Genomic DNA, 25010 nt, shown 5'->3' with positions numbered 1-25010 from the left:
CAGGAAACAGCGGACATAATCGCACTCAAGGTATTGTAACATGACCAGCTAACTGCAGTTAAGGCCTGGGCAAGGTAGAAACTGGTTATAATTAGTTGATGGAGTAAAACGCACTCACCAAATGCTTAATTGTTCATATCCACACTGGTTTGCCTCCGGGAAGCTTTTATTTGATGGTTGGGGCAACTCTATCAGTAATATTTAAGAGAGTCACGTTTTACAATTAAGTTTTACAGACATTTGGCGGATCAACCTGATAGTGTAGTAGTATAAGAGGGATGTTAGGAAACAGGGCTTCCGGGTTTGACACTGGGTGGTTACTTACAAATTTCCTTTTTTCTTTAATTTAGTAGAGAAAAATTCATTGATAGTTACAAAAAAATTTTAAGTGTTGCGAAAATGGCATCGACCGTTTACGAAACGGACAACTGCGCCGGCGGCGTTTGATCGAGAAAACACGGTAATTCAAAATTTATTTTTGTGAGATTATGCAATATTATGGCATAATCTGATATAGTCACCGGTCATGTCAGGCGGTGCTGGACAAGGTCCACGTGACAGTATTCGACCAATCATTTGTCGTTTCAGCCGGAGCGATGGAGGACACATTTTACGTTGCGAATGGAGAGTAAGTTGTCGTTTCTCGACCGATTTCCGCACTCATCCTGAGAATCAAACGAACCTTTTCTAGGAGCTGCTAGTGTAATAACTAGATCAGTTATTTGCCAAGTCTCTAGTGCAGGTAAGCAATTTTTGCATCAGAATTAGTCAGTGGAAATCATGCTATGTGTAAAACGTTGGTTTACCACACGCGCTTGACATGGATATTCTTTTGGTCGTTTGCAGGGTAACAGAGATCAGTATTGTGGATTATTTTTTGCGTGAAACTTTAGTTCGAGAGTTGAACTTTAAGAAAAGTTCGGCGGGCCCAGTCGGGCCCCGCCGTTTTAAGGGTCAAAATCGGACTTGAAGTTTGGGGCATTTTCCTTGATTTGTCAGATTTTCGCGGTGTTTCGCGAGAGTGATTGTGTGATTTTTACCGTTGTTTTAAGAGTATAATTTTGTGGCTCGGCTTGTTCCCTATATCTTAATGTTTTCTTGTTGTTTTTTCTTTTGTAGTGCGTATGTCATCCGTTTGTTTGGCCGATGTTCAAAAGTTTTGGATCCTGCTTTGGATACTAGTCCATTAAAGATATGTCATTTACAGTGAAATTTTCACTATCATGATCACTGCCTGTCTTGAATTGTTATCTCAAACAGAATTTACTACTCTTAGATGTTATTGTTCAGTCATCTATGGCTGATTATTTTTGATCTCCCACTTCTTTATGCTTGTTTTCCTTTGAATGTTGGTAGTGGTGGGAGACTATACATTAATGAATAATAAGTGTCTCATGTGTATATTTACACATGATTGTCAACCTTACTGGAGCAGAACCAGCCAATGTGTTTGAAGTAAATGCTGAATTACCAACCGGTATTTAAAAAGACTATGGGCTGGGAATCAACTTTGCTATATTTCCTAAGAACTAAATTTATCCACTTACACTGTAATGATTAAACAAGGAAAGCTACAGCATGCTACTGTTTAGGACCTTAAATTTAGAATGGAATAGACCAAGACAGAATACAATGAACCTTAAACTTCAGCAGAGGTGTGATATGAGGACATGCAATGAAGACATGTCAGGACCATGAGCTATTCATTCATTGCTAATTGACCGTGCCTATCATTCACAATATTCCAGTTTACTAATTTATTAATGTTGGCCGCTGTTTCCAGAATGTGTTTTTTTTGGTCCTTGTCAGCACTTTGCAAATATTAGGTTTAAATAGCATACTTTGGAATTGAAATATTATTTTCAAGTTAATGTAAGTCAGTTTTTTTTTCACATCTCCCATCTGCAATTTTAGTTGCAACCACTATAAATAGCATGAGGTATATTATTTGTCCAAAACATTCATCTCATGTAACTCAATCAAGCCTTCTTTCCATTGAGCCCGATTTCCCTTTTACATGGCCTCACATGTACTGAGAACCCAGGAATGGACACTAGGAGAAAATACAAGTTACATCCAACACATAAGCACAAGGTGAAGAAATCTCTGACTCATATCATCAGTTTGAACATTGATATTGCCAGTGGCAATGTCTGAGGCAAAGTCACATTCAAGGAAGTTGAGCAAGGCCAAAATCGTGGTTATCACATTGACTACAAAATGGATCCACACAGTACATAGTTAATTTTGGATTTGTGAGTTAAAGAAGAATTTGCTGAAAGTGTGACCTGGTACAGGGGACCAATACAATTATTTTTTACCACTTACATTGAAACAAAACATACCCTACTTCTCCCATTAAGCTTCTAGTTTTTTAATTCCATTTATTGCAAATTATTTTCGTTATTTTGAAAGAGTCATCGCTAATTAGCAAATTAGCAAGCTGTTTATGACTCCTCTTAATTCATAAGAAAATGAAGCGGTGTAAACTCGATTAATCAAGCTTTACACAAGTTTTCAAGGACAAAACATTGCTTTGATTTCGAATTATTCAACCCTTTTCTTCGTAGGTTTTACTTCTCAGCTCTCTTATCGTCGAACGAAAACACAATATCTGTCAACAACTATTTTGTTGGCCAGCGATACACTGATACACTTCATACAAAATTCGAGATATCTAAGAAGGAAAGTGTCGAAGGTAAGTTCAATTCCGGATGAAGATGAGGATGTCAGAAACGGAAATAATCTATCTTTTAACCGTAGAGATGACTAGAGATTCGACGAACCGCGAAGCTTCGATTCCTAAAATCAGCTGTTCCGCACCGAAAATGGTGGCTTTGTAAATCGAGCAGAAGTTATCTACAGCTATTACTTGGCCCGAGTAACATTTGATATGGATGTCATTCCAGATTTCTTTCAGCATCGGAAGCGAGCCAACCTCTTATAAGTCATATTTCCACATCACCTTCAGCGCGCTACTTTTTTAATGTTAAAATGAAGTGGGCTATATTTCGCCCGGCAAGCTTGAAACCGAGGGTTAAATTATTTTTTCCCTGTCGATTAAACTAAAAACCAGGGTCATCACGATTTAGTTTAGAGTCCCTGGGACTGGGAAATATCGTCCAAGTTCTTGGAAATCAAGCTTAAGTTGGTCAAAATCAAGCTGCGCGTAAGCCGGTCTGGGCTACTTTTTCAGTGTTGAAATTAAGTGGGGCTATATTTTCGGCCAGTAAGCTCGAAACCGAGCGTTCAATTATTTTTAGGGTTAATTGGAATAAAATGGCTTACCTTATGTTTGCTTTGCGTTATTTTGATGTGTCTGGGTTCCAGGAGGTGGCTTAGAGCCATTTAGGCGAGTTTCACTTTTCGACGGTTTGCTTCCCCTAAAGAGAAACGAAACTTAGGCGTGCGACCTACTGGCCAGACGGCCCGCGTTCAAAGCTCTCTAAATTCCACAAAAAATGTTCCAATCTACTCAAAATTACCTCATGGCAGCCGTCGATAACTCTTCTTCTCATTCGCTTTCTCCCAAAGTTCCAAAGTCTATCTTAATCACCCGAGAATCGCTGCTTTTCCAGCTCTTGCTTTCCATTTTTGCTCCGTCTCGATCCGTAACCGATTCTCTTGGCCACAGGATTTGAATTTCGTGACAAAGTCGCTTCCAACTGTTGAGAGGCAAGGGGGCATTTCTTGAGGCGGTTGGAGGCGACTTTGGCACGATAGCCCGGTCGCTTAGCTAGAAATTCAGAAAAGAAAAAAAAAAAAAAAAAAAACACTAAAACTGTGGGCCCCAAAATTATATCACGCACAAAATATGTCACACCTTGCCGAAATTTACCGCCTGTTTCCTCGACGCATTACCGCGGAGTATGTCATTCCTATCTGTATATTCGTAGGTGTGTTCTTACGAAATGTAAACTCTTGTACGAGTTAGGTATATATACAGGCGCTCTGTGTTGTGTTGTTAAACTCCCTGACGAAGTGTACGTTAGTCACACGAAACGCGTAGGAGAAATAAAGAAGTTATACAACTACAGTTCGCAGAGTGCTGCTCACTAGTTAAGTTTTTATTAAATTGTTCTAGTCTTCGAGTCTTCATAACATGATCATGATGTACTAAACATATCTCTCGTCTGGTTTATTGGTTAACCAATAGGACACATACTGTATGAGGTACAAGAACTGGCAAACCACTACATGAGCTGCATTGCCCCGATGGATTTCCTCATTCTCGATGTTTGAGCAACTCTACCTTGTAAACTTCTCGTCGCCTTGCCCTACAAATTTTTTCTACTTGCCTGAAGACGAAAGCGTAGTCGGTTTAACGCGACTCAGCGCCGTTAGATCGAATGCGAATAGTTTCCGAATAAGATCCGAAACGACTCTGCTCGCAGGGTAGCTGCGAAAGATCTTCAGAGAAATCGAGTTTTTTTTTGTTATGAATTACAAACGCACAACATGCATGTAAACCATCGGAGGAGGTCTTATAACTGGAATTTTCCGGCATTTCCTTAAACTTCTTTCTTGCCCTCCCAACTTCACCCGTACATCGATTATTCACAATAGGACATGAAACCGTTGTGAAGTATTTTGTTGATTATGCGTTATCAACTTCCGGTGGATTCATATGCCATCTATAATAGTGTTAAGAGGTTTGAGTCACTAAAGCAGATGACTGTAGGGTTAAGGTGCGCGTCTGAATTGCAATTGTTGTCAAAAAAAAAAATCGGTTTCCTAATAATTTTTAAATAACAAATCCAAACAAAGAGAAAGTCAATTCGTAGCATCATTGATACTTTTATTTATCTTTATCATAATCTAATATGTTACATAGCACTAAGTATGCTTTTAAACATCTATCAAATTTTCATATTGTGCATTTAAAATGTATTATACCATCATTCAAGCTAGGACGCTTTTCCCTTCGAAAGTGGAAGGACAGACAAAGACCCTATGTTGGTTGGTACGTTGTGCTATTTCATTGGTGCCTTGATAATATAAACCAAATAAAGTAATTCAGTAAGAATAAATTTCGATGTAGAAAATGTCGGCGACGTATAACCCCCCAAAAGGTTCCTGCTCAAAATTCTTTGAGGAAATTCGGTTTGTTTCAGTTTATTTCTTGTTTGTTTGTTTGTTTGCATTTCACTATTTTTTTGTCCATGGCTTTTCCCGCCCTTCCGAAACTTTAAAAGGAAAAGGCGGTCTCGGGACAAGTTTGGAGTGTTCTGTTTCCGAACGGGAACTCCCTTGAAATAAAGCGCCTGTTCACGTTCTAATATGGAGGAGCTTGTTATTTACATAAAGGTTAAAGGTTAATCCGAGTAACGGCATTGTGACTAATTATATATAGGTAGCACATGCAAGGAAAATTAGCGATATTACATTTCGGTATTATTCTATACCATCTTCAGACTCAATTATACAAGGTTCATCGCCTGGTAGATTTACTAACTAATTGAACCAAATCGATCTCTACCGAGTCATGTAGACTATTAACTAACTGACACGTTGAGTGCTAGAAAATCGCAATACCATAATCGCACTCAAGATGGTATAACATGACTATAAATTAAATCGTCAATTAACTTAACATCAATTTTAGTCACCTACTCTGAAACTTAAGATATAGGCAATAAAACACCAGATATACTTTTGTTCCTGGAGCACAGCGTCTTGTTTATTTTCCTTTAAACTGCAATGAAATCGTGATTTCTCGAACCCCCATTTTCTGAAACCTCCCGATAACTGAAACCAAATTCGTTTCCCACTCCTCACCCGAACACTCTACCTTTACCTCCGATTTCTCCAACAGTACGATTTTTCGCTCTAATTTTTGTTTCCATTGGAGGTTCGAAAAATCGGAATTCCATTGTATGTTCATCTGCTGTAGGTTAGACTTTCTCACGACGATAATTCTTTTGTTTTTTTCATCGTGCTCGTTCATCTATAAAATGTGGGGTTAATGTAATGTTTAAAAACAACAAAGCTGATCACAGAAACTGGAATGGCTTTTTATAGTATCTGCATTACATGTCACGAAGGGGAACTGCAACTTGTCTTTGTTGCTGAGGTCGTGTGCGAAAGAGAGCAAGTAAAGCTGATCTGTATTCTGGCAAACGGATAGTGTATAATATAGGATTTACAAGAGAGTTTGCATAAAGTAAAGCCCACAATGCAGACTCAAAATGAAAACCCGCTGAAAAGGACAGAGACTGATATATTTTAAATTTAGTGGTTAAAAGGACATAATACACTATAACTACTGGCAGGTACAACAGAAGAGATACAACAGTCACAATCAACAATGTCATGGTCAGTTTTCTTTCTCTACTGGTTGCACCATGGTGTTGAGGCTGCGCTCCACAACGGACTTTAATAACAATGGCCTTGTAAGAAACACAAATGATCAAAAGGCAAATTGAAAAAAATATCAAAGATAAGTAAACACTGTAATATAATTTATCAGACTGTCGGAGATATATATAAGCTATTGTTAGCAACCCAGATGTTACCCAAACAGCGGCAATTATTGATCGGTATACCCATTTTTTAAGCATTCGATGCCTGAACGGGTAAACCGTTGCGTGCACCCGTTCTAAAGCAATAATGGTCATGTTTGTTAATGAACCAAAGAGGAAGAACCACAACATAACAATTAAAAATATCCCAACTTCAATTGAAGATGTCCACATCCATAAATTACACAATTCTCCAGGCCAATAGAACAGATTAATCACAGCATTTCCTGCTACAAACATATCTGTCACTGCTAGATTTATCACCAGGTACATGCTACGCTTGCGAAGATTGCGGTTTCTTATAAAAGTAATTATGGTGTAGAGGTTGAGTGTTACTATAGCAACAGACTCGGCCAGGCCTACAGTCATCCAGGGTATGCAGTCAGATAAGGACCACATCTCAAAGCTCTGTCCTTTTCGTATTACTGTTAGAAGTAATTACTCGTCTACCTGTGGAAAGATCGAAGTGAATTGTTATTATTGTCAGGTTCTTTTACTGCCTGTAGTAAAGCATGCAATTAACTGCAGGGATGCAAAGCTCACACCAATGTGCAGATTTAATTTTTGAAAACAAGTCCTGACATTTATCGGATTTCGATGTGTTGAAAACCAGTTTTCAATATGTTGCTTTCAATAATCAGGTCTGTTGTAGTATGTATGTATGTTTTCAATAATTTGCTGTAAGCCCTAAATACCGAAAGCTTATGCTTAAATTTCGGAGTCCTAAAGGAAGGAAATTTGGTCTTTAAAAATCTTAACGGAAATATTTACAATATTTCACTCCACAAAACTGTATAAATTTTATAAAGATTAAATCAAGTTTGTTTTTTCATTTAATCAAAAAGAGAGCTTTCTTTTATTTTTGCAGGTTACAAAATTTATTGATAATAGGAGACAGAAATCTTTGCCATTGTAACCCAAATAAAGCGGTTATTACACAGGTTAGAGAAGACAAGCACGATATTCTGTCTTTTCTTTTCTTTGCAATGTAACGTCGTTTAACTTCTCGTCTTCGGAGCCATTTTTTACGCAAGATCAGCGTTGATGCCATCAATGGTGCTATTTTTCGTCAAATGTTTTTATTAAATAGCCTCTTAACTCGAAGCAGAATCTAAATTAAAAATAACGATGCCGTTGTTTATCTTTTTCAAGCAAAAATGCGCTTGAGTTGTCATCCCCGATAAATTTATAACACTGAGAATATAATGCTAGCTTTATAACTTGACCTGAGAATTTAAACAAATTGCACCTCAAAACGTCTCGATACATTTAATCGCGCATAACGAAAAAAGTAACGCTTATCTTGGTATTTAAACGTTCAAATGGACTTAATTACTAAATAGTCTCGAAGGGAGAACATCATAACCTTGGGAAAGATCAACGGCAAAGCAACAACAAAAAGTAAAGCCTTGGAGCAGACTGGCTCATAGCTGTCGGAGCTTATCCCTGTTCGTGTGGCATGAAGCGGCTAGGAGTATTTCTACTCCCCCTGGACGGGATGCTAGTCTATCGCAGGTCACTCCCCCGCAATTTGTTAAGTTTCCCAAGCAATTCGCCGGTACCCATTTATACTCCTGGGTGGAGAGAGGCACTGTGAGAGTTAAGTGTCTTGCCCAAGAGCACAACACAACACAATGTCCCCGGCCACGGCTCGAACCCGGACCGCTCGATCCGGCGACGAGCGCACTAAATATGAGGCTACCGCACCTCCACGGTATCCAATAGATATTTTAGAACAATTCTGAATATTTCACACACTGAGTTCCTTTCTAACAGCGTCTTTCATTATTTAAATGGTCTTGTTGTGATCCCAGACAAATTTTGAATGTAGAGAACAAGTTTTATCTGTTAAGGACCTAAGCATCTTTCAATAATTGAACAATGATGAACAAGAAAATGTGTCGCATCCCGAAACTTGTTTAAAATGTGCACCAACACAACGTCTATTTTCACTTCCCCGCACACAAAGAACTAAGTAACACTTTCCATGGTAATGAAATGTTTGAATTGACATTACATTTATTTTCAAGCTTTCTCAAAGAGTGATTGTTATAGCATTGTAAAAACAAAGATCATAGAGCTCAGCAGTAAACATTCAAAGTTCTTTCCAAACTTGTACGAAAACAGTTACCAGAACAAATATTGCGAAGATAAGTGAAAAAAAAAAGTTGAAACGTCTTCAACTTACCAAGTTGTAAACAAGATGCTCTCTCTGGTGAATCTTTTTGTTAAAAGATCTGTTAGTTTTTTTTTTTCTGTAAAGAGATAGACAGCTTTAACAGTTTAAGCACAAATATATCCTAAAAAAGTAATGCACCTCTATAAGAGATAGACTGATATAGATAGAAGTAAATACGCAGTTATTGATGAGCAAGTTTTTTTGTCTAAAGTTTAATTTTCCATTCAATACAAATTGCTTTTGTCGGGATGTCTCGCAATCCATTTATGAACAGCACAAGACAGGTAACGAACCTAAATAAAGCGATTTTTTTTTCTTGAAGGAAAATGTTCCTTTCTTCGCTATTCTTGCATGTAAGCGCTTAAATAATTTACAACAATTTTAGTGCAAGGTGGTGGAAAAACGTGCCCTATGGCGTTCAAATTTAACACATCACCATAACGTCTATATATGCAATTCGCTGTGCACAAAAAAATATATCAACTCTCCATGCTATAAAACTGTTTTAATTGACAGTGGACATTATCATCCATTTTGGCAAGACTTCAACCCACCTTGATGGAAAACTGTAGATCCTGATAAGTTGACTCAGTGTAAATGAAAACCAGCCACACTTCAAAGAGAGAGATAATATTTGCCTAATGGAAAAATGACAAATGTAGGTGAAAACAAAATGTTAAATTTATATGATGCTAAATAACTATTGACTTAAATAATGTTGTCGTATTTCCATCTTGGACTGTCTAGAAAACTTGCATTGCACCAAAACGTCACGAGAAAATAATATAATGGCGTCTAGATAAGTTTAATACCATTCTTACTTTGCTTGCTGATCTGAAAACAAAAGAATTTCTATTTTTTTCTGCAGAGTATTGTTTGATGTCAACTAGAAACTCCATAAAAACGTTTGAAGAAAAAACATTGAAACAGCAAATGTAACATTCACGGGGTGAAAACGTTTCCCGCACAGAACGTTTTTCTGTTGGTGTTAAAGCAGTACTTAAACTTAACCTTCTCTAGATTTCTACTGAGAAACCTTTTGGCAAGGCATTTGCTATTTCTCTTCAAGAATGATATCATTTGTTTCGGCGATGACCGTCTAATGTTGGCATTCATTTGTGTCAAAGAAGGCAACAGCCCTTTTTTAGAAACTGCCCTAATATTAGGTCTAAATATTAATATTCGCTGTTAAGGTAGCACACGTCTCTTCTCTATAATTCTCAACCTCACCGAATTCCCTTTTTTACTGACATCTGAAAATATCACGCCTGAAGTTAAGACTTATTAATTAAGCTACACCCACCAACATTCGTCGCTGCTTGATCTTCTTAATGCTTTTCGCCTTCAAAAAACTATGAACCGTTCGTTTCGAAACTCTCAAATCAATTGTGAAAACAATATTAGCCAAGAATGAGGCACGATCTTACTCTTTGAGTACTCCTCCTCACTGAATTAAATTCTTCTTTATTATTAACATTATTTTCTTTATTTATGGCTGAACTGTACGAACATTTGCTGATTGAGATCCGTGAAGGTTTGGCCAAATGTAGACCGGTTTACTTAGTTCGTGTAAAACGGATTTCGGTGCGTAACTATCTTGCCGATGGATGATTTTGTTAAATAAAAAAAACGCAAGTTATTCAAAATTTCTTTTCCTTTAAGACTTCATTTCAGCTGCCTTAGAAATTTAAAGTTATTCAGGGATATCAAAGCCTCTAATTTTACTTAGGCGAATTACTAACTCTCTGTTCAGTATCGACTATTATATTGTGGTGGCCTTGAATAATAGTTGTTTTGACTGTTATCCGGTGACTGTCCACCTTTCGGTAAACCTTGAGTCCACTGCCTCGAAGACTGTCATTTGGACCCAAATAAAACTGATGGTTAGTTAAAACTAAATTTGCTTTAAAACATAGAAGTGAATCTATTCACCGAGAATTGTTTACGATATTCACTTGGCTTACTTTGCACTTAAATATAATGATTTTGAAGAGCTCTCATTATATTATTGGGCATTTTTTTTTTTTTTGATGTTTTTTTATTCACTAAACAGGATATACCTACAATAACAATTATCAGTAAAAATTCAGTGTCTTTAACCTACCTTGCCAGTAACAAACTTCAGTTCTTGGTGAGTGGGTCTAACAAGCAGCTCAGCAATGGTAAACAGTCACCCTGCAAAGAGATCATTTGGTTGAGCATAAAAAAATTGACAATTTTTCCTCCACTTATGTGATGTTGAATAGTGGGAAGTTAAATAATTGTTGACTAAAAATTGATGCATTTTAATTTTAAGCAGGTGAGGACAATGCAGCTGTGCTCTAAAATACTGCTACCCGATGGCCCTACCTCAGTATTTTTCTTGTTCTAACCTGAGAATATTGAAATGTAGAAACCTTCCGTTCTTCTAAATAATTCGAATGAATAATTTTGTTTTAGATTTCGCACTATGTGCAAAAACCGAAACGTTCAAAACTCTTGCAACAATTGAAAGATTAAAGTTTAAATGGAATTAATTTTGTCTTAGGTTTCTGAACTAAACGCTGGGCTTAATGGTTCATTTTGAATTGATGCGTATTCGCGACTGTACTTTATGGTTCAACATTAGACCTCGACGACGAATCTCGCATAATCCGTGTCAAGAAAAAAAAAATACAGGCAGGTCTTTTTACGTAACTAACTGTGGATCATTGAATGTAGCTTACTTTATTTCCAATAATACTCGACTCGTTAAATTTTCTCATTTCGCCAGCCTCAGACTATATGACGCTTGATTTGAACATCGAACTTTAGCCAGGTTTTTTCTCTGCTTAATCTTCCTGAATGTTTGTCTTCGTTTAAAAGGCCCTTTCAACTGAAAGTTACAGACCTCGATAATTTTCTAAATGCTGCAACCTGGAATTTAATAATAGTTTAAGCCCACCTTTGTCGTCGTTTTTTTTGGCCTATAATTGTTCTCATCATTTGCGGGGTAGCTATAACTTTCTTGTTTTCGGCGGTAAGGGAAAATGTTGCGAAAGATGCCTTTATAATATTTAGGGCTACAGCCTAGGCGAATTTGATGCAGACCCGTATTTGAAACTTTAAAGTTTTGAATTTCTTATTACTGGAACGCCTGCAATACCATGCTCAATTTTGTAGCAGCTTGAAAGAGTTCTATTAATCGAGAGGTTCAGCTGTTTCTCTATTTTTGTAAAGAACTGCATAAAATATTTCCCCTCACCAACAGATCACAGGAGACTTGCCATTCGAATTCTGTTGTGTTTTCAGATATTGGACAGTTAAGCGAAACGTAAACTCAAAGTTTTCTCCAAAACAGTAAAATAACTGTAACGCAGAGGTACGCGTTCCACTAAGTGTGATGTTTTTAATATGGACCGCTTTTAATTCATCAGGCTCTTTTTTCACTGGTATAATTGTTCAGTATCAAAAAATTCCTCCCAGACCTCTCAGTAGTCAACGCTTCAACTTAGCCTCATCACAAATCGCTTTTTTTCTTTAATTATGTAACCTTGATAACGGCGCAAGATGCACCGAAACGTCGGTTTCTATCACTTATATTTCTTGTTTCGTATATTGCCACTGTCTACTTTAGTAGTATTGAAAGAAAAAAGAAATATTGGAAACGAATTAACTCAAAAGTGAGTGCAAAACTGTCTCTCGGTTTCTACTTTGAATTTAATACGATGTTTTTAACAGAAACCATGCTAAGTGACGGGGCCAAATGGTTTGACTATCACAATGTGATAAAAAGAATCAGCCGAAAAGTTTATAATGTCATGAAGCCTACCTTGTAAAGAAGAAAGTTCGTAGTGATTGGTCTTAGTGCCAATGAAGAACAGTTACTGCAAACTATAAGATAAAACTCATATTGCGTAATTAAGTAGCAGAATTAAATGTAAACAATATGTCAAAATGCTCTGGCATTAAATAGTAATTAGTTGAATATTTTTCCGTTTCGCTTTTCAGCTGTCTGTGACAAAAAGACAAACATCACGCTTCAAACTGAATTTTCCGCATAAGAACTTTGCACTAAACATGCGAGAGGCGATATCTATGGAAAAAGTATCAGGAAATATGTCATGAAATGTCTAAAGACTCTCTAAACTGCGTTGCTAATAAAAAAAAAAAAAAAAAAATACAAACAGCATTGTCGGGAAGTTGACTCCAAAACGGGAAAACAGTAAAATTGCATTAATTCTGAACTAAATATCTTCGTGTAAACAATATGTCGATATGCTATACCGTTCAATAACAATTGGCTGAACTGTCTGAACTCAAGAAACAAACATCAAACTACTGACGTAACTCAAACATGCTGGCAGAGCACGAAATATAACAACAAAATATTAAAGTTCAGTCCTGTAACATTGGTGTATGTTTTACCAGACCTATTCTACTTAATTTTTTTTCATGATTTTGTGATTATATATATATTGTATTTAACGTTCTAAAAATTCGTTTTTTTGTTCAGTATCAATGAATTCCTCCCAGACCTCTCAGTAGTCAACGTAGACAGACAACGCATCCAACTTCAAGTTGGAAGACGCCAATTTCGTTTCGACTTCCTTTCAGCTGTTTCTCAAAAAGTTAATACTTTGAAATTCTCATTTCGACTTATGAGCGAAGAACGATGTTAGATTTGTATAAATATTCTTGCTGCATCAAAAATTTGCACCAAAAATTCAGAGTTCTTGTATATTTATATTTTCACGATTTTCCAAGCAATAATGCTGGGTCATAATCTATGACTCGATATACACACAGCTTAAAGCCTGAACCAATTCTTTTATAGCAACGCAACTTGGGAGCTAAATCATGTTTTATTTGTGAAGAGAATAAGATTATTAGTAAGTGAATAACGCTAAGCTCAAACTTTCCTCCAGTTGATATTTAGTTCAGTATTTTGAGCAAAAGTCGGTTTCTACATACCTCATACGTGGTTTGTCAATCAAACAATTCTTAAATGCTTAGCGCGTGTATATAGTGTTATGGATACACCCAGGAAGTTTGAAGAGCACGAAAGAAGCGTAAGAGTTGCATTTACCTCCGCATGGAGCAACTTGAACTTGTTGAGTGTTCTCCAAACTTCCCAAGTACATCCATAACTCGATATACACACAGTTAAAAACATGCAACAAGTCTTTTATAACACATCGACAACAGCTTGGGCGCTAAAACATTTTTTTTGTGATTGACTACAGTACAAAGTTCTCTAAATGCGTGGTGGAGGAAATTAGATTATCCAGTTGGCTGGAGAAAAAGTCGCTACAATCATTTCAACGACAGTGGAACGAAAAAATTTCATCTGGTTTCTAAATTTGTCAATGAAAAACCCGCTTCTTCGAATTAATAAAACTGCAGGAAAACAAGCTCAAAATACTCAAGGAGTTTGTCTTAGCTTGGTAAAAGTCAAAGGACCGAAGTAATGTTTGGATTGTTCAAAATGATGTTCACATTGCCGAAACTGCAACAAAAGGAACTCGCAACTTAAATAAAACTAAGATTGAGACTAGGAGAAGAGATTTGCCAACGCCGCTGTAGGGCAGGTGGGTGGAGAAACTTGCTTTAGCCGTTGAGTAGGGAAGACTGGCGAGAGGAGCAAAATTTGCATGCAACGGGCGTATATAGGGTTTTATAATCCATCAAATATTTTCGCTCGCTTGCGATTGGTCTAAACGCGTCACGTGACCGAATATTCCCCAGCTAAAACTGGGGAATATTCGAGGATATTCCCCCATTTTCAAAACCGCGCGTTTTGCGAAAAATATTTGAAGGATAATAAACACAATAACCTCCATTTGGCGCGAAAATATGCTCGCATATTTGTCCTTGGACGTTGTCTGTTCCTCGAAGCTCACAGTTTTCCTCGAACGTAAACCTGAATAACCAACTGGGTGTTTGTTGCTTTGATAAATCAGGTCATGAAATGGATTTCACGCGAATGAGAAAAGTAAACTACCTTATTTATATAGGAAATTAACGATGCACTTTATTAAGGCGATTAAAAAAATGGTGTTAATTTAATGCGACTTAATCTGCGTTGATGTTCATTTTTAAAATCACACTATTTTACATCATTGTTGTTTTACAGCACCTTTACATACATACATACATACTTTATTGTTACCTCTCAATGGGGCTTTTCAGGGGCAATTACTTAAATTACTAAGTTACTAATAACTACACAATCAAAATTAATCAAATTTAAAAAACATTTACAACATTATCTAAACTTTGTATTCGCGAAAAAAGAAAAAAAAAATACTAAAAATAAATGAAGTTTAGGGAGTATTTACAAAATGGTCTAAAAACTTATTCTTTAAGATACGTTTAAAAACTTGAACTGAACAGCTTGATTTTAAAAAGGGGTCTAAATTGTTCCAAAGTCCAATAGTTCTGTAATAAAATGTTCTTTGTCCTGAGGCTGTTTTAAAAAAAGGTATATCAAGCTTTTGGCCACTCCTAGTTGTACGCTTAGTAACTTGCTCGCGGGTAATGAATTGTGACGTCAGATATTTGGGGGCGTGTCCGGAAATGCATTTAAAAGCCATTGTAGCTTGGCGGTAGTATAGTTGGTCCTTAAGAATGGCTGACTGTTAAGATCGAGAAACGCCGGTCAACGACCCATTTGGCAAATCGCTCATATTTTGCCCAAAGATACCATTAGGTGACCTAATTCTAAAAATCATATTTAAAGGTTCCAGCGAATTTTTATTTTTCAGAAATTCGCAAAAATTTGAAAGCGCGGTCAATGTGCGGTTTTTCGTGTAATAAAATGACAGAAATAAGGTGCGAGGACGAAGCGCTGCTTAAGTCTTAAAATAGTTTCAATTGACTTCAAACTTCACACAAATGTGGAACAACCACTCTAATTTATTCCTCGTTTTAAACTAACCTCAGAGATGTTGATATAGTGGTTTTCCGAATCATTTTAAAAACACCTATGAAGCGTGCGAAAAATAACGGCAAAATATAGGTCATGTTTAACAGCATCAAAATGCATCTGGTACCTCACTTTCGAGCGATTAATTTACCTTTATCAACTTAAAAACAGATGATCTAATCAACTTTGTTTCCGACACTGCGTGCAGACGCAGCGCAACAGTGCCTTAACAAACTAATCTTTCTAGAACATCGAAAAACATAGATCTTGCGAACAGCCTACTTTCCTTAAAATAGTTTTTCACGAAGAACTACTTATTTATGATTCTTTTGTACTGAAAAAGAAACCCTTGACCATTAGCGTGTTCATAAAGATGCATGGTATCATTGTAACAGTATCAGTTCATTAGAATAACACAGAGGCCTATCAGGGTAAAGCGTAGGAACAATCTGCAGTCCTTCCACCAGTGGTTCAATATCACTCTTCTGTTAAGCTTTGGGAGTTGACTGACTTGACTCGTGGCTCCCTGCCACGCCCATCTAGTACTATGTCACCCCAGCATGTGTCGAAAGAAAACTTGATATTTTATCAAATACGATTAGCATTACAACCAGACCGATTGCGTGTTGGACAACGCTAAATTACAATGTGCAACAGGCTTTTCCGGTTGAACTGTTTTCCCACCTGTCCACGGTCAATGCAATATGCGCGCCAACAGGTAATTGACTCAGCGGAGCTAAACTCAAAATTATTTAGCTTAGTGATCCCTGTAATACTTCGAGAATCATCTGGTGTTTCAGTGTTGGCGTTAAGAGCTGGAGACCACTTAATCTTCCACGGCATACAGATATCCGAAATTTCCCGGAGTATCCCCTCCCCCCTCCCCGCCGGACTGTAGCTACAGCTAAGAGCCATTCAAGAACAAGAAATAATTGCTCCTGGATGGGACAGCTTTAAAAAGCGCATTTCAATCTACTGTCACTACTTTAAACTTGTAACCAGTTTATGGAAATCGCGAAATGTTGAACATTTGCGCAAGAGCAGTGAAAGGCGTGACTGGGCTGCCCGTGCGGTTGTGTGACAACATTTACTAAGTCTCGAATATCAGCCCCGCAGCATGGTTGCCGATATAGTAAAAACAGATTCATGAGGCCCCTGATTCTTACAGCAGAAAGCTTGGGCTCTTTAAGGCAATGTGGAGTGGTATTGAGGGAAATCGACGGCTTTAAGGTATGTTTTCTGTAACATTTTCGGATTAAATTAGTCGTATTAATATTTTGTTTATTTGTTTCGGGTCAGACCGTTTCACTTCTTGTTTCCAATTTATATAGGCGAAATTTATTTGAAACTTGCCACAACACTTTTAAACATACACTTTTGATGACCTCGGTTTGATTTTGTTGTTGCACCGGTGATACATTGCCGGATTAACCTCTCGACTTCTTGAACTTGAACGGAGATCGGCTGTTTACCAAATTAGAATAAGGGCGCGGTTTTGATTTGCTTCAAGATATTTCAACTCGATTAATTTACAGTCCTTTAACGTCCTTAATGCTAAACAGCATTCCAAGTTGGCCCATTATTCTGTCTTAACGAACTTAAAGCGTTTTGCTGAATCGAAAACATTAATGTTCCAGGAAATCTCTTGCGTTTGTTATGACAACCATTCACAGTGTTGTTTACATTAAGGAAATACACGCGATGACAAACTAGACATGACGGCGGACAGGAAATCAGACAAAGTTAACGCGCAATGTTCCGAAAACGTCTAAAAACAGTTGTTATGTAGTGAACATTATGTTTCTACTGATAGCAGTGAATTGACGGGATTTTAATTAATGACAGTCTTTTACTTTTGCCGTTGAAATTGATTTGTCTCTTGTTCGTGTGTAATTATTGTGTTATTTGCGTCCAACACAGTGACATAGATTTTCGTTTTTCTCAAAGGGAAATACTGCGAGTTCGAGCATGAAACTTGGCATGGTATATGTTTAATAATGATAGTTTAAGGCTGTAAAGTAAAATAATCGGAAAGTGAGGTACCAGATGCATTTTGATGCTGTTAAACATGACCTATATTTTGCCGTTATTTTTCGCACGCTTCATAGGTGTTTTTAAAATGATTCGGAAAACCACTATATCAACATCTCTGAGGTTAGTTTAAAACGAGGAATAAATTAGAGTGGTTGTTCCACATTTGTGTGAAGTTTGAAGTCAATTGAAACTATTTTAAGACTTAAGCAGCGCTTCGTCCTCGCACCTTATTTCTGTCATTTTATTACACGAAAAACCGCACATTGACCGCGCTTTCAAATTTTTGCGAATTTCTGAAAAATAAAAATTCGCTGGAACCTTTAAATATGATTTTTAGAATTAGGTCACCTAATGGTATCTTTGGGCAAAATATGAGCGATTTGCCAAATGGGTCGTTGACCGGCGTTTCTCGATCCTTACAGTCAGCCATTCTTAACGGGTAACCAAGACAAACTTTTTAAGTGGGGAGTTACATGATCGTACTTTTTCGCGCCACTAACGATTCGACATGCGTAGTTCTGCACAGCCTGTAATTTCCTTATATTTTTCTCTGTGGTATTTGCCCAGACGTTCGAGCAGTAGTACAACTTACTGAAAACCAAGGCATTTATCACGGTTAACAACGACGTTCTGTCAAGACAATGTTTGACACGGCTAATTTGCGCGAGGCGTGCGATACATTCCGATACTGTGGTCTTAATATGATCATCAAATGTCAAGTTCGAATCCAAAATCACGCCGAGATCTTTGGCTGATTGTACGGGGGAGATGTCTTTTCCCAACAAAGACAAACGAAAATCATGGAGCTTCGAAGTCATCTGTCGGCTCCCGAAAACAATTAATTTCGTCTTGTCTGGATTTAGTAATAGCCGATTTCTGAAGCACCAGTTGCGCACACCGAGGAGGTCTTCGTTCATCTCCTCAACAATCCGTTGGGTGTCTTGTGAACGAAACGAAACAAACAATTTTGTATCATCTACATAGCATTCAGTAGAGCAATTCCGTGGAGCTTCCGGTAGATCATTAACGTATATACTAAATAATAAGGGGCCCAGGATGCTACCCTGAGGTACTCCATATTCAATTGGTATTGGATTGGAAACAGTGGAGTGAATTCGTACAACTTGATATCTATTTGTGAGATAGCTGTTAAACCATTGTAGCACACTAGTTGAGGCGCCAACGTCTTGTAGTTTTCGTAACAGTATTTGGTGGTCGACACTATCAAACGCTTTGCTCATATCTAGGAGAACACAGGCAGTCAATTTCTTTTTATCTATTCCTTTAAGAAATGCATCAGTCGTGCGAAGTAATGATGTTTCAGTAGAGTGCCATTTTTTACTTCCATTTTGTTTTGTCGTCAGCCTCTTCTTTGTTGTCAAATAGGTGACAAACTGATTATAAGCGACTCTTTCACAGACCTTTGACAACACAGGTAGTAGCGAAATTGGTCTATTATTGTTAGGAAGTTCGTGATTGCCTTGTTTGGGAATAGGTGTGATTTCGGCTGTTTTCCAGATCCCTGGGAATGTTGAAGATGAAAGAGAAGCATTGATGATTGATGTAACAAAAGGGAGTATAATCGGCAGGCAGTCTTTAATGACTCGAGTTGGCACTTTATCAATCCCAGGAGCCTTATTAGGAGGCATTGCATTTATAATGTCCTCGACTTGTTTACATTCAACAGAATGAAATGTAAATTGCTCAGATGCCGGAAAAATTCTAGGAGTAAAGATGCTGTTATTCAAGTCGAAGTTGTTCTCTTCAGCCAAAGATTTTATTTTGGAATTGGTTGATTTTCCAACAGACGCAAAAAAAAATTATTGAAAGTATCCGCCACGATCTTGTCCTCTTTGCTGTAAACTTTAGGGGAGACTGATCTTTTAGGGATGCAGAGCCGGATTGCCTTCCAAATACAATTTGTGTTCCGTGGGTTGTTTTGAATCTGATCTTTGATGAATTCACTCTCTGCTGCTCTGATTGACTTCCTGACTTGGTGTTTAAGGTTTTTATAGGTAGACCAGGCATGTGGATCATTAGTTCTACGAGCTGTTTTGCGCCAGACATTCCTAGATTTCATAAGTTCACGTATCTCCTCCGTTATGCAGGGATTTGGTTTTCCACGAACTTTAATTGATCTAATCGGAGCGTGATGATCGAGAATTTCATTGAACAACAGATCAAATGCGTGTAATTTGTCATCAACGTCGTCAAATACTTCCACAACAGACCAGGGTGCACCGGACATATCAAACTGAAAAGCGTCTGGATTGTAGTTTTTTAAACTCTTAGTTGTAATATATGTGGTCTTAGGTCGGGATACTTTCAGATGTAGGACGGCAAAGACCATGTCATGGTCACTAATAAAGCTGTCCATGACACCAGCCTTGACAAATTGTTTGGTTTGCGAAGCAAGAATAACATTTAAAAGAGACCGCGACGATTCGGTCACTCTAGAAGGAGCAGCAATTAATTGCGATAAGTTAAACGACTCGTAAAAACTGGTTAAAGATTTCGATTCTCTACAATCGGTGCTGAGAAGATTACAGTTTAAGTCCCCCATTATGTACACAGGCTTGTCCAGTGATAACGCATAAATCAAAGTTGTTGTTAAATCGTTCTCCCAACAGGTTAGCGGTGTATCCGGAGGTCTATAGACAGTGCAAATAATAATTGACTTTAAATTCCTGACCTGTATTTTCAACCAAAGTTGATGAAAACCGGTGGTTGAAATGTCAGAGATATCACCCATTAGTTCTGTACGATAGGTATTCAAGACGTATGCACAGATCCCGCCGCCAGTCTTGTTGCTTCGATCGACCCTGTAGATGTTATAACCAGGCACTTCAATCTCCAAATCTGAAACAGAGGCATCTAGCCAAGATTCAGATATAGTAAACACGTCGAATTTGTTTGATAAAATAGTCTCTTTAACAAGCAAAAAGTGATCCCGGCATTTCAGCGAGCGAACATTAAGGTGAGCAATCTTTACGTTGTTGATGTTTCTGGTATTTGCCTTCACCGAGCAGTTAAAGGAACCATTCGGACCAGGATTGAGTTCTATGTCGAAGATCAGCTTGAGAAGCGGTCGAAAAGTCAATGTAGAGTTACAATACAATACACATGCACGCTGTGTTCTTCTAACCTTTGCTATCACAAGCAAGCGTTTGGTCCGCCATATTGTTGTTGATTGTCGGATGAAATAGGAATTGGACTTAAAGCTGTTCTTCTCCGGCGAAATTCCAAAAAAATCAGTGGTAGATGAAGGGCAGCTTGTAGTGCTATGAACTGGTAATAGAGAGACGTTAATTGTAGCAGTAACAAGGAAGAATATTGCCCCGATGAAGAGAGCACGTTTTGGAGTGGCCATGCTAATATGCTAATTCAATAGCATAGCAGACTTTTTTCAAATACCATTTTTTGCCTTCTTCCTAGAAATTCAGTCTCCTAAACTTAATAGACACAGCCGTCAAGTTGACTCAACAAAGAACTCGACGGAAGCTAAATACACAGCAGAAACGATGCTAAAAATTAACAAACTTTTATCAGAGCATCTGTTCATAGCTCCGCTATCAATACCTTGGAATCACTATCTGACAGATTTTCTTTAAGCATTGAGTTCAAAATGTCTTTCGACTGGTCCTCAAACTGATCCGTTTCTCCGAGGAGATAGCTAACTTCTTCAGTCTTTCTTCTTAGGATTTCCATGGCTCGTTCGTCCTCCCACTGTACGGTCACCTCTATGCCAGGATCGAAAGGAGTCTTCCCTCTCTAGATCCATTTATGGAGCAACAACATGATAACAACTAGCTAACAATGACTGGAAACGCTGGAAATGTTGAGACGTTTGTATTGCAGGAAGTTCTCGTAAAAAAGTTAGGCGCACATTCTTCTCGAAATTTAGCGTTAATTTGATGTATGTGAACCTAACTGTCATGTTCCACAACCGATGGAACTGGATTATTGCAATAAACGGACACAACACACGAATCAAATCTAGAAGTCCGCCGTGTTGCTATAATAGGGAGCTTACAAATCGACGACTTTCGGACGACGGCGCCGCTGGGTCACCTTATAGTCTCGCTTCGTCGTCCTGTAGAAATTTCAATTTACGATTCGCAGTAAAGACGACGACGTTTATGCGCGACCGGCAAATTTTTTTTGTCTCAGGAGCTCGAGAAAAAAAAAAATACTCAAGACAGACCAACAAAACGCGCTAGCATGGCAGAAAAGAAAGCGCAGCTGTACGTCGAGAAAAATTTGGGTTCTAAAAGATTAGGCTGGCTATAAGACCACTCAAAAAAACAGAGGAAAAATCGCCTAGCTCTCTAGTTGAGCTATCTAGTCCTTGTTTCTAACTGTCGACACGAATGCTAAAACCTTTTAGTCCTTTCAAATTCATTGTACACCAAAAAATGTCTTATATTTCAGTGAAGCGTGATTAAAATGAAAGATTTTTCATACAGCAATTTGCTTTTCATTCACACCGTGTCGTGCTTTGACCGCTTTCAGTGTTGGTTGAACTCATAGCGTTCGCCATGGCACTGTAGAAGGTCGTTTCTTGAACGAAAACAGGCAAATAAAATTAAAATCAAACATCAAGGACATGCCCCTAACGTGCTACTTAAATTATCTGGCAAAAATACCCGAAGTATCGAGGGAAAACTTTGACAATAGAAAATTTTCTAAGCAAATGATATCACAAAAAATAATGACGAATATTTTGTGCGGAAACTTGGAAAAAAGTTTTCTCGAATTAGAAAAAATGCCTTTAAGAAAGATCTTCCGTCACTTCCTCAACGCGAATGTTTTCTCTGTTTTTCTCGTTTAATTTGGAATTGATTTGCAATTGTGAGTTTTTCAAAAGCTGAAATTGTACTCGCCGAAGCGGCTCGTCCAATTTCAGCTTTTTGAAAAACTCACTCGTGCAAATTAATTCCAAATTGAACTCAAAACCGTATGATTACCTATACTAATTTAAAACTTTCTCTGTAATATTTTACATTGTCATGCTTCCTTTTATTCTTATATTCAATTAGCATTTTGCGCACACTATGTATGCAACTCTTTACTTTTTAATTTAAACTGAAGATGACAGAAGATTCTGTTGTAACATGTATTTAAAAAACGTTTTGTTGTTTCTTAAAATTTCAACATGTCTGCTACTAACCAGACCTTTTGGCAAAAACTTAGTACGACTTAAACTCACAAAACGGCTGGCCACAAAAATTATTAATTCTCGCCTTTTGAACCGTAACAGTCAAGAATGACATTAAGTCATAACAAAGTTTCTAACAATGGCACTCAAGTCAAAACAGAGTCCTTAACAATGACGCTCAGGTCATAACAAAGTCTTTAAACCTTTCCAGCAGTTTCCTGACCCTTGTTGGTCTCGTCGTAACCGGGCTGCTCAGTTTTTCTCGTTCTGCTTCCGGTTTTACAGGATCAGTAACAGCAAGCAATGGAGTTGTTTCCTCAGGATTCCGTGATGTCTCCTCGTACTTTTTTACATGGGTCGTGTTTCTCATAAGTTGAACCCTTCTGGTGATTCAACGACAACACTGTTTCCAGTTTTGGTTACAACATCATAAGGCTCAGGAGCGCTCTTCAGTTTACTAACACTTTGTCACCTGGAGCTAGGTCTGACTCCTTGGAACTCCTCTTCTTGTCTGCATACTGTTTAGCTTTGGCTTTCATTTCGCCAACTCTGTCTCGCATCTCACTCTCTATGCTCTCCTGTCTCAGTTCAGGTAGTTCAGTACGCATCTTTCTGCCAAACAAGAGTTCTGCTGGACTCACACCTGTGGTAGTATGAGGGGTTGATCTATATGCTACCAAATACTTGCGAACTTCCTTCTTCCATTCTTTTCCCTCAGCTTGAGCTATTTTCATGCTCTTGAGGAGGCACTTGTTTTGCCTTTCCACCTCGCCGTTCGCTTGTGTCCACAATGGTGTGGTCTTCCTGTGCTCTATATCGTTATCCTCCAAATACCGCTCAAACACTTCTGATCTGAACTGTGGACCATTGTCGCTTCGAAGTGATTGAGGAAGACCATGTGTGGTGAAGATTTTCTCCAAACACTCTATGAATTTCTCTGACGTAGTCGAACGCATGATCAGTTCCACTTCATAGTATCTGCTGAAGTAATCAACGATGACTAAGACAGATTCTCCTGATGGTAATGGGCCTAACAGGTCGATGGCCAAATCTTGCCATGGGCTACTTGGTAATGGGGTTGACTTGATTGGCTCTGGGTTTGCTGGACTGTTTACAAGCTGACAGCCATGACAAGTTTTGCAAAACTTCTCGGCTTCCTTGTCGATCTCAAGCCACCATACCTTTGATCGCAATCTCTGCTTCATACTGACAATTCCTGGGTGTCCTTCATGGGCAAGGCTCAGTACTCGAGGTCTCAACTTGCTCGGTATGACAATCCTGGTACCTCGAAGAATTAATTTGCTAATAACACACAGTTCGCCGCATACTGGTATGTACTGCTTGTGCTGATCGCCTTTTCAGTTTCTGTCTTCAATGTGCCGATGCAATTCCACGAACTCTCCGTTCTCTGATGAGGCTTCTTCAATTTCACGTGTTGTCATCGCTTGAGGAGTGGCAGTTACTGGGACAAACCTGACTAATTCATCTGACACCTTGACGCTGATGAAGATTCTGCTTGCTCTTTCGCATGCAGTAAGCGTGACAACGGATCAGCAATATTATGCTCTCCAGGTAGGTACTTGACTTGGAACTTGTATGGCTGTAATTGCAAGATCCATCTTTCGATTCGTGCGAGTCAATCAATATCGCAACTACAACTCCGCCGACATTCACATCTATTTTCTCAGGTGATGTAGCAGAATTCACAGTAAAGGCATACTCATCTTCATCTCTTTCACTTCTCACGTACCTAACTTTCTTTCCTTTTGTCTTCTCTTTCCGTCTAGGTTTGGGAGGTTTGGCTGTTTTCGTTCTTCTCTGCGAGCCAAAATGGTCAGTTCCTCGACACTTATGGCAAGTTTTTCCTTTCGCAGGGCATTCAGAGTCTCGTCCAAAATGTCCTACTTTTCCACATCTGTAGCATGCTCGCTTTACAGGCTCTTTCCCTTTGTCTTCCTGCTTGTCGCGGACCGAATTCACATCCTTTCTGCCTTCCATATTCTCCAGCTGTGATTGAACTCGCTCGTGATTTGCTGCCGTCGAAAGTAACAGCTCTAAGGTTAATTTCTCACCTTTTGTCAGTAGTTTCTTCCTTAATTCATGTGATTTACATCGCGGCACGACTTGATCACGAATCTGGTTCTCGGCTTATTCGCCGTAGTCACAGTCCTTGACCACTTGCCTCAATCGCGTCACGAACTGATCCACAGTTTCGCCGTCCTGTTGTTCCAT

General features: G+C 38.3%; 1 protein-coding gene and 1 pseudogene across 1 annotated transcript; both read right to left on the bottom strand.

Moving 5' to 3' along the window:
• Positions 1-4773: 4773 nt before the first annotated feature.
• Positions 4774-8775, bottom strand: LOC149097931 (substance-K receptor-like). The gene is made up of 2 exons (XM_089278193.1): positions 8710-8775; positions 4774-6971 (listed from the first exon to the last, which is right to left on the bottom strand). Exon 2 carries the CDS (start codon positions 6918-6920, stop codon positions 6030-6032), a length of 891 nt encoding a protein of 296 aa, XP_089134319.1. The 5' UTR covers positions 6921-6971; positions 8710-8775; the 3' UTR covers positions 4774-6029.
• A 15485-nt stretch (positions 8776-24260) lies between these two features.
• Positions 24261-25010, bottom strand: LOC149097930 (uncharacterized; annotated as a pseudogene).

This window comes from Orbicella faveolata, unplaced genomic scaffold, assembly GCF_042242905.1.
Source record: "Orbicella faveolata isolate gen_17 unplaced genomic scaffold, um_ofav_v1 contig_46, whole genome shotgun sequence".
NCBI lineage: Eukaryota > Metazoa > Cnidaria > Anthozoa > Scleractinia > Merulinidae > Orbicella > Orbicella faveolata.
Note: the sequence above shows the minus strand (reverse complement) of the source record. Positions and strands in the feature narration are given on the sequence as shown.

Coding starts and splice junctions, on each gene's coding strand:
- LOC149097931 (XM_089278193.1), bottom strand. CDS start 6,920: ATGTGGTCCTTATCTGACTGCATACCCTGGATGACTGTAGGCCTGGCC.